Here is a 12,205-nt window from a genome sequence, read left to right on the forward strand (position 1 = left end):
ATTTTAAGGTGGTAATTAGACTTTTTTTTTGTAAGTGTGGTAAAACTATAATAGACGTATTACTGTCCCACGCTGAGTTTCTGAGTCCAGAGAGGATCTTAACACCATGAATCCACCTTAATTAAGGATTTTAAGGTGGTAATTTGACCTTTTATGAGACATTATTGTTCCAAGCAGAGTGTTTGTGTCCAGATATGATCTTTAAACCATGAATCCACCTTAAACTCTTACATTTTTAACAAAGGATGTCACTTTTTAAGAATTTTAAGGTGGTAATTAGACTTTTTAAGGTGGTAATTAGACTGTTAATGAGACATTATTGTTCCAAGCAGAGTGTTTGTGTCCAGATAGGACCTTTACATCATGAATCCACCTTAATTAAGGATTTTAAGGTAGTAATTTAGACATTTTAGGGTGGAAATTAGACTTTTTAAGGTGGTATTTAGAAATTTTATGAGACATTATTGTTCCACGCTGAGCTTCTGAGTCCAGAGAGGATCTTAACACCATTAATCCACTCTAATTAAGAATTTTAAGGTAGTTTGGTGAGTTCTGGTATGGCTCTGGTTGCCAGTTCAGCGTTAGACATCTTAAGGTGGAAATTATATTTCTTTTAAAAAGGTGGTAATTAGACTTTTTACGAGACATAATTGTTCCAAGCAGAGTGTTTGTGTCCAGAGAGGATCTTTAAACCATGAATCCACCTTAAAATCTTACATTTTTAACAAAGGATGTCACCTTTTAAGAATTGTAAAGGTGGTAATTTGGCTTTTTAAGGTGGTAATTTGACTTTTTATGAGACATTATTGTTCCAAGCAGAGTGTTTGTGTCCAGACAGGATCTTTAAACCATGAATCCACCTTAAACTCGTACATTTCTAACAAAGGATGTCACTTTTTAAGAATTTTAAGGTGGAAATTGGACTTTTTTAAGGTGGTAATTTGACTTTTTATGAGACATTATTGTTCCAAGCAGAGTGTTTGTGTCCAGAGAGGATCTTTAAACCATGAATCCACCTTAAAATCTTACATTTCTAACAAAGGACGTCACTTTTTAATAATTGTAAAGGTGGTAATTAGACTTTTTAAGGCGGTATTTAGAATTTTATGAGACATTATTGTTCCAAGCAGAGTGTTTGTGTCCAGATAGGATCTTTACATCATGAATCCACCTTAATTATGGATTTTAAAAAGGTGGTAATTAGACATTTTAGGGTGGAAATTAGACTTTTTAAGGTGGTATTCAGAATTTTATGAGACATTATTGTTCCATGCTGAGCTTCTGAGTCCAGAGAGGATCTTAACACCATTAATCGACTCTAATTAAGAATTTTAAGGTAGTTTGGTGAGTTCTGGTATGGCTCTGGTTGCCAGTTCAGCGTTAGACATCTTAAGGTGGAAATGATATTTCTTTTTAAAGGTGGTAATTTGACTTTTTATGAGACATAATTGTTCCAAGCAGAGTGTTTGTGTCCAGACAGGATCTTTAAACCATGAATCCACCTTAAACTCGTACATTTCTAACAAAGGATGTCACTTTTTAAGAATTTAAAAAGTGGTAATTAGACATCTTAAGGTGGAAATTGGACTTTTTTAAGGTGGTAATTTGACTTTTTATGAGACATTATTGTTCCAAGCAGAGTGTTTGTGTCCAGACAGGATCTTTACACCATGAATCCACCTTAATTCAACCACACTGTCCCTTCTCATTCCTCCTGATCTTGATCTTGATCTTGATCTTCATCCTCGCTGCAGCGTCCCCGGCCCCCTTCTGCACATGCTCAGTCACCTTCAGCAGGTAGAGCTTTCCTGCAGGTGTAAATGAACCACCAGGTGCACGTGCCTTGTCCCTCAGCTCTCCGGTTTGTCCTTGTTGGGTCCCATGAACTCCACTCCGTCCACCGGGATGTCTTTGTCCCGGATGGCCTTCTGCACGCAGCGCTGGTACCGCCGGAAGCTCTCCGTGCACGGGTCTCCGTTCCGGTCCCCCTTCAGAAACTTCTCCGCGAACCAGCGATTGAAGCACTGGTCGTACTCCCGCTTCAGGTCGGTGCAGGCCTCCCCGACGCTGTTCATGTCCCACGCGCACAAAAAACCGGCTTCAAAAAAGACGATTTAAGGTGGAAATGGAGCAATGGAGCGTTTTTAACCAGGAAGACAGAAACACCGTGGCTCTCTCCTTGAACCGAGCGATGCGATTGGCTGGAGGTTTTACGTAAAGAGCGTCATGACGTAGCAAAGATGGTGTGTGCGTGCGTGCTGAGAGAGAGGCATCACTCTGTTGATACTCTGAAAAACAGAAACGTGAAAACGAAAGTAAAAACGGGTCAAACATGAGGCCCGCGGGCCAGAAGCGGTCCGCAGAGGAGTCCAATCCGGCCCACTTTCCTTCATGTCTTCCTTTTCCTTCCTTCCTTCCTTCCTTCCTTCCATCTTTCCTTTCTTTTTCTTTCATCTTTCCTTTTTGTCTCCCCTTCCATCTGTCCTCCCTTTCTTCTCTTCCTTCCTTCCTTCCTTCTTTCTTGCCTGCCTTCCTTCCTTCCTTCCTTCCTTCCTTCCTCCCTTCCTTCCATCTGTCCTCCCTTTCTTCTCTTCCTTCTCTTCCTTCTTTCCTTCCTTCCATCTGCCCTTCCTTTCCTTTCTTTCTTTCTTTCTTTCTTTCTTTCTTTCTTTCTTTCCTTGCTTCCTTCCTTCCTTCCTTCCTTCCTTCCTTCCTTCCTTCCTTCCTTCCCTTCTTAATGATCCGTCCCTCATCAGATCACATTGTTCTGTTTGTTTCCTTTTGAATAAAGATGAGTTTGACCTCCTGCTGCTTCGGTCTTCCAGATGTTTCACATTTTTATAAACTCGAAACACAAGAACAAGAACATTTTGCTCTTTGGGAACAAACTCTCTCCCGATGGCCGCCTCGCTTCTCCATCAGGGAGAGTCGTCGTCACGTCGGAGGATACGCCGCTACCGTCAACGGCTTTTACTTATTTAACATCCGACGCCAGATATGTTAAAGTTCAAGGGACGAAGAAGGGAGGGTGAAGGAAGGAAAGGAGGGAGGGAGGAAGGAAGAAAGGGAGGAAAAGAGGGAAGGAAGAGGGAGGAAGGAAAGGAGGGAGGAAAGAAGGAAGGAGGGAGAGAGGAAAGGAGAAGGAAGGAGGGAGGAAGGAAAAGAGGGAGGAAGGAAGAAAGGGAGGGAGGGAGGACGGAAGGAAGGAAGGAAGGAGGGAGGGAGGGAGGAAGAAGGAAGGAAAGGAGGGAAGGAAAGGAGGTCAAAACACAAGGGTTAAAACCTTTAAAAGTTAAACTAGGTGACGTTGGTAACTCTTAGCTTGACGTTCAGATGTCGACTTAAATCTGAATCAACTTTATTGTCATTTTGCAGTAAAACAGCACAATGAGAAAAACAATGCCCCCCTCCGCCCCCCCCCCCCCTCCCCCCACTCACACACTCACACACACTCACACACACACACACACACAGACTCACACATAATAAAGTTCATCAGAAACACATGACTTGATTTGAGCAACAACAAAGGAGTATTGCGTAACACTTGTTGCCTAATCCTGCTACACCATGTATTGTCTTAAGACTTCATAGACATGTTTTATATATCACACAGTCCATGTTGCACAGAGCTCATGTTGCTCTGTGACGGCCTGATGACGCCTGCTAGGTGGAAGTAAGGAGAAGAGGTGGTTTTACTTCATATTATCTATATAAATGGACCAAGATGAACACATTTAGATGAGGCTGTGATCCCTGTACTGTATTGTATTGTATTGTACTGTATTGTACTGCATTGTATTGTACTGTACTGTATTGTATTGTATTGTATTGTATTGTATTGTATTGTATTGTATTGTACTGTACTGTATTGTATTGTATTGTATTGTATTGTATTGTATTGTATTGTATTGTACTGTACTGTATTGTACTGTATTGCATTGTACTGTATTGCATTGTACTGTACTGTATTGTACTGTATTGTATTTATATCAGATATTATAGCTATATGTATCCTGTCTTTATATTTATATCAGGTATTATATATGTATCCCGTCTTTATATTTATATCAGAGTGAGACTTCAGCTCCGTTCACCCAGCTTCCGTCTAAACCCGCGCGACATTTCGGAAATCTCGCACGCTGTCCGAGAAGACGTGGGAGCCATCAGAGCAACATAAACACAGAAAAGCTGATTTATTTCCTTTTATCTCACAGCCAGGGAGAAACAAACATCACCGGGAGATACAAGCAGGTAAGTAACACCACTACAACCCGCCACACAGTGTTTATTATCAGCCGTTGTTATTATCTGGAGCGTAACGTCCATGCTAACATTAGCTCTGTGCTAGCTGCTAGCTGTTAGCTGCTAGCTTCTGATTCAAACTTCACTGAGGTTGTTTTTATTTTTCTTTCTTTCTGCTGCTGCTGTGTGTGGCGTGTGTTTAGGGTGTTTAGAGCTTCAGGATGTCTGACAGCGACGACAGCGACTTCTCCGACAACCAGAGCGAGCGGAGCAGCGACGGAGAGGCGGAGGAGGTGGAGGAGAATGAGGTGAGCTAACAGACAGCTAGCCGCGATGCTAAGAGATGCTAACAGCGCGATGAGAGTAAACAGAGAGGAGAAGTAACGGAGTACCTCAGAGTAACGATACTTCACTAAAGCGCAATATAGAGGTACCTGTACTTTACTGTAGTATTATTATAAACCAGTTAACTGTATATAAAGTAGTGTAAACTAGCTCCACCTCCAGCAGCTACAACAGTAACATGCAGCTCTAACACTGATGCTTCACTATTAATAATCTAATGATGTTATATATAATAATATATCACTACTTTTACTGTAATACTGCATACTACATCACTATAATACTGCAGTACTTTTACTGTGATACTGCATACTACATCACTATAATACTGCAGTACTTTTACTGTAATACTGCATACTACATCACTATAATACTGCAGTACTTTTACTGTAATCCTGCATACTACATCACTCATAATACTGCAGTACTTTTACTGTAATACTGCATACTACATCACTCATAATACTGCAGTACTTTTACTGTAATACTGCATACTACATCACTATAATACTGCAGTACTTTTACTGTAATACTGCATACTACATCACTATAATACTGCAGTACTTTTACTGTAATACTGCATACTACATCACTATAATACTGCAGTACTTTTACTATAATACTGCATACTACATCACTATAATACTGCAGTACTTTTACTGTAATACTGCATACTACATCACTATATTATTTATTTTACTGTAATACTTTAACTACATCGTCTCTCTCTCTCTCCGTCACCAGGAGGAGACGAACAGCCCGGTGGGAAGTGACAAGGTAGCAGAGGAGGAGGGTGAGGACCTGGATGATGAGGAGGAGTACGACGAAGAGGAGGAAGAAGACGATGACGACCGTCCCAGGAAGAAGCCGAGACACGGCGGGTTCATCCTGGACGAAGCCGGTACGAATGAACCCCTGCAGATGAAAGAAGAAGCTTTTAGATACTGACGGAGAGAACTCGTCTCTGATCCTCTCTGTTCTGTTCTGCTCGCCTCTTCTCTTTTCTAGATGTGGACGACGAGTACGAGGATGAGGAAGATCAGTGGGAGGAAGGAGCCGAGGACATTCTGGAGAAAGGTGAGGAAGTCAAACTGTTTTATTCGGGTGTTATTAAAGTTAAGTTAAAAGGTTGAAGATTAAAATTCAAACAGGTGTGAAGTGATGGGACTGACAGTGATGCTTGTAACTGGAAGGAACACAGCTGAGGTTTGCTACTGGCGGCACAAATACGACTACGTTGGGTCGCCAAAGTTCATAAACTTAATGTGAACCGCTGCGTAGAAACCTCGGCTGTATTAAAACAACAACAACAACGACCACCTTTAAAAGGACTCGTCTTAATTAGGATCCCGAGGCTAATCTGGCTCTGTATAAAGAACCACGCTGATTACAACATGGCTCATTAATATACTATTAAAGTGTTTTAAAATGTTTTTCATGGTTTTTAAATGTGCTATAAATCTTCTGAGCAGGATCACAACCTAAACCTTAAACCTGAACCTGAACCTGAACTTGATTTATGGAGAAATTCAGTCTATTTATTATCTTTGCTTGATGAAAGTGTTCAGACTCTTGATGGGTTAATGCCCTCCAGTTGGTTTCTAATCTCTAGAAGCAGATTTCTCATGTTAAATGAAGTGAAAGTACCAGTTATAAACTTCTAAAAACCCCTCAGACTTAGACCAAAACAAGTTAATTACACTTTATTCAAACTGATAACGATGTGATTGGATCTTTGTTCCCTTCATTCGTTCGGTTTGCTTTATTTTTTTTAGCAGCGGTCCCCCCCAAAAAAAACAACTCCTGATTTGTTCTTGTGACACTGAGTGATTGTGTTTGACCTCTGACCTTTTGTCCTGGCTGCTTTCTTTGGTGGGAATATCACAGTTTTTGGTTCTTTTTTAAATTTATGCAGCTGGTTTGGATGGATTCAAACTTTAGAAAACGTTTTTTTGTATTTTAAACATGAAGCTCGTAAACTACACTGGGAATGTTTAATAATTATAATTAGCTATGAATGAAACACATTGAAGTTGAATCAAAGAGCAAAAGCTACGAACTGGTCGGGCTTTAATATACAGTTATATAATTATTTCATGATTTTGGTCCATTAATAAGTAAAATACCAACCAAACATTTGCCAGACCAAATATATTATTATTTTTTTTTATTATTTATCAAAGGCCGATTAACGTCTTTAAAATATTCGGAGTGTCAGGAAGGCAAGAACTAAACATGATGTAGGAGAAGTCATTTGTGCAGCTTGAATAAACTATGATCTTGGGTCTGGGAAGGAAGGAAGGGAGGAAGGGAGTAAAGGAAAGAAGGCAGGGAGGGAGGGAGGAAGGGAGTAAAGGAAAGAAGGCAGGGAGGGAGGAAGGAAGGAAGGAAAGAGAAAGGAAGGAACGACAGAAGGAAGAAAAGGGGATGGAGGACGGAAGGAAGGGAGGAAAGGAAATAAATAAGGGAGGAAGGAAGGATGGAGGAAAGAAGTAAATAAGGAAGGAAGGAGGGAGGGAGGGAGGGAGGAAAGAAAGTGGGAGGGAGGGAGGGAAGAAGGAAGAAAGGAAGGACGGAAGAAGGAAGAAAGGAAGGACGGAAGAAAGGGGGATGGAGGAAGGGAAGAAAGAGAGAAGAAGGAAAGAAAGAAAGAAGGAGAGAGGAAGCACAGAAGGAAGGAAGGAAGGAAGGAAAGAAGGAAGAGTCTTAGACAGAAAATAAAATAAACAGACTCCTTGTTGCAGCAGCTGATAAACACCTGGAGCTTCAGAGAAATGTTTAACCCTCCTGTTGTGTTCGAGTCAAGGAAGGGAGGGAGGAAGGGAGTAAAGGAAAGAAGGCAGGGAGGGAGGGAGGAACGACAGAAGGAAGAAAGGGGGATGGAGGACGGCAGGAAGGGAGGAAAGGAAGGAAGGATGGAGGAAAGAAGTAAATAAGGAAGGAAGGTAGGAGCGAGGGAGGAAAGAAGGTAGGAGGGAGGAAGGAAGGAAAGAAGGACAGATGAAAGAAGGAAGGAAGGACGCAGGAAAGAATGTAGGAGGGAGAGAGAAAGGGAGGAAGGAAAGAAGGAAGGAAGGAAGAAAGAGGGATGGAGGAAGGGAAGAAAGAGAGAAGAAGAGAAGAAGGAAGGAAAGAAATAAGCATCACATTAGATTCCATGTGAGCAGGGAAACAGTGATATGCAGTTTATTGTTTATGCGTATTCGTGTGTCGTGTATATTTTTTCAAGAACAACAAGATTAATCTGTAACAACAAGAATGTTGTTACAGATTAATCGGACTTCCACTTAAACCTACGTGATAGTTTTATGCGTCTAACATAAAACAAACATTTAACCCTCCTGTTGTCCTTGAGTCAAGGAAGGGAGGGAGGGAGGAAGGAGGGAGGGAGGAAGGAGGGAGGAAGGAGGGAGGAACAAGTCAAAACAGACTGGGTCAATTTGACCCGGGCAGGACGACACGAGGGTTAACAGTAAGAATTGGAAACAAAAAAAAACATAAAAAGATGCAATTTGAGAAATAAAAATAAAACCCAAACATTAAAACATACAATTAAACCCCCCAACCCAACTAATAGTCATACAAATATTAAAAAAATAAAAAGAAAGTGCAGAAAAATATAGAATAGAGCATTAAATATACGGTTGTAGCATAAAATAATGATTTGATAAAATAATAATTGATATTTTTCTTTTTTATTTCATAGCTTTTTATAATTATGACATCATTCCCAGCAAAGTGCATTCATTACATATCTGTCACAAGGGTTTGAAATTGCTTATTTTCAGGTTTTGTGCTTTTTATATTTATATATATATATATATATATATATATATATATATATATATATATATATATATATATATATATATATATATATATTTAGATACTGCAGGGCACTGTTTGACTGTTTTATTATTATTTATTAACATGTACAAACTTATATTTGATTAATTAATACAACTTACGGGTCAGCTCTAATAATAAGGCTTCAGTTTTTTCCCATTGAATGTGTTTCTATGTGATGTCACGTCTGGGTGTCTTAACTGTAGATCTATCTATCTATCTATCTATCTATCTATCTATCTATCTATCTATCTATCTATCTATCCATCCATCTACCCATCTATCCATCTACCCATCCATCCATCCATCCATCTATCTGTCCATCCATCCATCCACCCATCCATCTATCCATCCATCCATCTACCTATCTACCCATCTACCCATCTACCCATCTATCCATCCATCTACCCATCTATCCATCTACCCATCCATCCATCCATCCATCTATCTGTCCATCCATCCATCCACCCATCCATCTATCCATCCATCCATCTACCTATCTACCCATCTACCCATCTACCCATCTATCTATCCATCTACCCATCTATCTATCCATCTATCTACCCATCTATCTATCTATCCATCTACCCATCTATCTATCCATCTATCTACCCATCTATCTATCCATCCATCTACCCATCTATCTATCTACCCATCCATCCATCCATCTATCTATCTATCTATCTATCTATCTACCCATCCATCCATCTACCCATCTACCCATCCATCCAACCATCTACCCATCCATCTATCTATCCATCTACCCATCTATCTATCCATCCATCTACCCATCTATCCATCCATCCATCCATCCATCCATCTACCCATCCATCCATCCATCTATCCATCTACCCATCCATCCATCCATCTACCCATCTATCTACCCATCCATCCATCCATCTATCTATCTATCTACCCATCCATCTACCCATCTACCCATCCATCCATCTATCTATCTATCTACCCATCCATCTACCCATCTACCCATCCATCTACCCATCTACCCATCTACCCATCCATCCATCTATCTATCTATCCATCTATCTATGAATAAGATGTGTTTATGCATATATTCTGTACATATGACATTATCAGCCAGTGTGTATATATATATATAGATTATTTAAGGTGGTATTATTTTGCTGTGTAATATCTGTATGGGCTGTGTCTTTATATCCCAGCCATGTTCAGGTCTTACTTTAAAGTGTTGCTGCTGACAGAGATGATGATGATAGCAGTGTGTGCCCTGCAGACTGACAGTAGTGTGTAGTCTGAGTTGTATTCAGTACATCAGTGTTGTCTGACCTGAACTCTCTCTGTCTCGTTGGTGTTCCTCTCTGTCATGCATGTCCTCTTCAGTTAACGGTAAATTCTACTTCAGATACTCTCCTGCTCTGATCTTCATTTTTTTTTTTTTTTTTTTTTTTTTTTTATATCCATGTGTACTTCTAAAAAAAAAAAAAACTGTGAATGGGATATCAGTTTCATCCATTGAATGAAATCCATATCGCTGTTATACTTTTTATATGTCAGAATGTATTAACCGCACCCCCCCCCCCCTCCTCCTCCTCCTCCCCCCCCATCTCCGCCCCTCCGTCCCTCCATCTCAGCACAGCTGTATTTGTGAGTGTCGTAGCCTAACAGGAGGAAGCATAGAGGGCAAATCCATTATTGGCTCCTTGAACAGCAGCAGTTAATTTATCTTGATTTGTAATATAAGGTCAGATAATTGGACACGGAAAAACAATCTGGTATCTGTCACGTTAGTATTATTATTATTAAAGTGAAACTGCTTTATTTCATAATTTAACCAGATAAGAAATGTGAAATCTGAGGAAAGAAAATAAAGGTAGTGGAGTGTTATGGATCTTTTCCATGATACAGTTCTAGCTCGACTCGACTCCATCAAAAGGAAAATAAGACAAGAAGGAAGGAAGGAAAGACCGAAGGAAGGAAAAGAAGACAGGAAGGACAGAAGGAAGGCAAAGAAGACAGGACGGAAGGAAAGAAGGGAGGAAGGAAAAGAAGACAGGAAGGACAGAGGGAAGGAAGAGAAGACAGGAAGGACAGAGGGAAGGAAGGAAGGAAAAGAAGACAGGAAGGACAGAGGGAAGGAAGGAAGGAAAAGAAGACAGGAAGGACAGAGGGAAGGAAGGAAGGAAGAGAAGACAGGAAGGAAGCAAGGAAAAGAAGACTGGAAGGAAGGAAGGAAAAGAAGACAGGAAGGACAGAGGGAAGGAAGGAAGGACAGAGGGTAGGAGGGAAGGAAGGATAGAGGGACAGAAGGAAGGAAGGAAGGAAGGACAGAGGGAAGGAAGGAAAAGAAGGAAGGAAGGACAGAGGGAAGGAAGGAAGGAAAAGATATCTTGATTTGTAATATAATTTCAGATAATTGGACACGGAAAAACAATCTGGTATCTGTCACGTTAGTGTTATTAAAGTTCTAGCTCGACTCGACTCTACTCCATCAAAAGGAAAATAAGACAAGAAGGGAGGGAAGAGGGAGGAGGGAGGGAAGGAAGGAATGAAGGAAGGAAAAAAATAAGACAAGAAGGAAGGAAGGGAGGAAGGAAAATAAGACAGGAAGGACAGAGGGAAGGAAAATTAGGCAGGAAGGAAGGAAGGAAGGAAGGAAGGAAAATAAGACAGGAAGGGAGGGAGGAGGGAAAGAAGAAAGGGAGGAAGGAAAGATGGAAGGGAGGAAGGAAGGATGGAAGGACAGAAGGAAGGAAGGAAAATAAGACGAGAAAGAAGGATGGAAGGAAAGATGGCAGAAAGGAATGACAGAGGGAAGGAAGGAAGGAAAATTAGACATGAAGGAAGGAAAATAAAACAGGAAGGACAGAAGGAAATAAGGAAAATAAGACAGGAAGGGAGGGAGGAGGGAAGGAAGTAAAAGAAGACAGGAAGGACAGAGGGAGGGAATGAAGGAAGGACGGAAGGAAGGAAAAGAAGACCGGAAGGAAGGAAGGAAGGAAACGAAGACAGGAAGCAAACCGGGCCAACATCCCACACAAGAATCAAAGCCGGCAGGAAGGAAGGAAGGAAGGAAAGAAGGAATGAAGTGTGTGTGACACATACAGCAGCAGGAAGGAAGGAAACGAAGACAGGAAGCAAACCGGGCCAACATCCCACACAAGAATCAAAGCCGGCAGGAAGGAAGGAAGGAAGGAAAGAAGGAATGAAGTGTGTGTGACACATACAGCAGCAGGAAGGAAGGAAGGAAGGAAGGAAGGACAGAGGGAAGGAAGGAAGGAAGCGATTGGTTTCTCTTCTGTTGCTTTGTCAGTGACAGAAAGCCACATACAGCAGGAAGGAAGGAAGGAAGGAAGGAACGAAGGAAGGAACGAAGGAAGGACAGAGGGAAGGAAGGAAGGAAGGAAAAGAAATAATGAAGTGTGTGTGTGACAGAAAGCCACATACAGCAGCAGCAAGTACACCATCGCCTCCATGTCCTCCTCCATCGGTTATATAGAAAACCAAGTCACGGCAGTTTAACGCAGCCGTTGCTATGACGACCCCGCTCTCACGTCGAGTCGAGTCGAGCTAGAACTGTATATATAGTGTTAAAAGCTCCATTAGAGACGAGCCTGAGCTGCTAGCTAGTCATTAATGTGGATCTGTGGTAAGTAAGTAAGTAACTCCACCTTGAACCAACTGTGACCATTTGCCCGACCCTGCTGCCTGGTAGAACAAACACTGTCATCTTTTATTATTTTATTTTATTTTATTTTATTTTATTTTATTTTCTCTCCTCCTGAACTAACGA

At 41.0% G+C, this 12,205-nt stretch overlaps 2 protein-coding genes across 2 annotated transcripts in view; one reads left to right on the top strand and one right to left on the bottom strand.

Annotated features, from left to right (window-relative positions):
- Nucleotides 1–974: 974 nt before the first annotated feature.
- On the bottom strand, nucleotides 975–2,138 carry triap1 (TP53 regulated inhibitor of apoptosis 1). Its single transcript, XM_053321586.1, has 2 exons — nucleotides 1,510–2,138; nucleotides 975–1,024 (listed from the first exon to the last, which is right to left on the bottom strand). Exon 1 carries the CDS (start codon nucleotides 2,073–2,075, stop codon nucleotides 1,851–1,853), a length of 225 nt encoding a protein of 74 aa, XP_053177561.1. The 5' UTR covers nucleotides 2,076–2,138; the 3' UTR covers nucleotides 975–1,024; nucleotides 1,510–1,850.
- A 1,998-nt stretch (nucleotides 2,139–4,136) lies between these two features.
- supt5h (SPT5 homolog, DSIF elongation factor subunit) overlaps nucleotides 4,137–12,205 on the top strand; it is a 57,211-nt gene continuing 49,142 nt past the window's right edge. The window contains exons 1-4 of the mRNA XM_053320308.1: nucleotides 4,137–4,254; nucleotides 4,449–4,553; nucleotides 5,335–5,491; nucleotides 5,599–5,667. Of these exons, the coding sequence (XP_053176283.1) occupies nucleotides 4,467–4,553; nucleotides 5,335–5,491; nucleotides 5,599–5,667 (313 nt within the window). The 5' untranslated portion in view covers nucleotides 4,137–4,254; nucleotides 4,449–4,466. The remainder of the gene's footprint in view (nucleotides 4,255–4,448; nucleotides 4,554–5,334; nucleotides 5,492–5,598; nucleotides 5,668–12,205) is intronic.

The sequence above is a fragment of the Scomber japonicus genome, chromosome 6 (assembly GCF_027409825.1).
Source record: "Scomber japonicus isolate fScoJap1 chromosome 6, fScoJap1.pri, whole genome shotgun sequence".
NCBI lineage: Eukaryota > Metazoa > Chordata > Actinopteri > Scombriformes > Scombridae > Scomber > Scomber japonicus.

Bases quoted from the DNA above. Each gene is read 5' to 3' on its own strand.
- triap1 (XM_053321586.1), bottom strand. From the start codon at position 2,075: ATGAACAGCGTCGGGGAGGCCTGCACCGACCTGAAGCGGGAGTACGAC.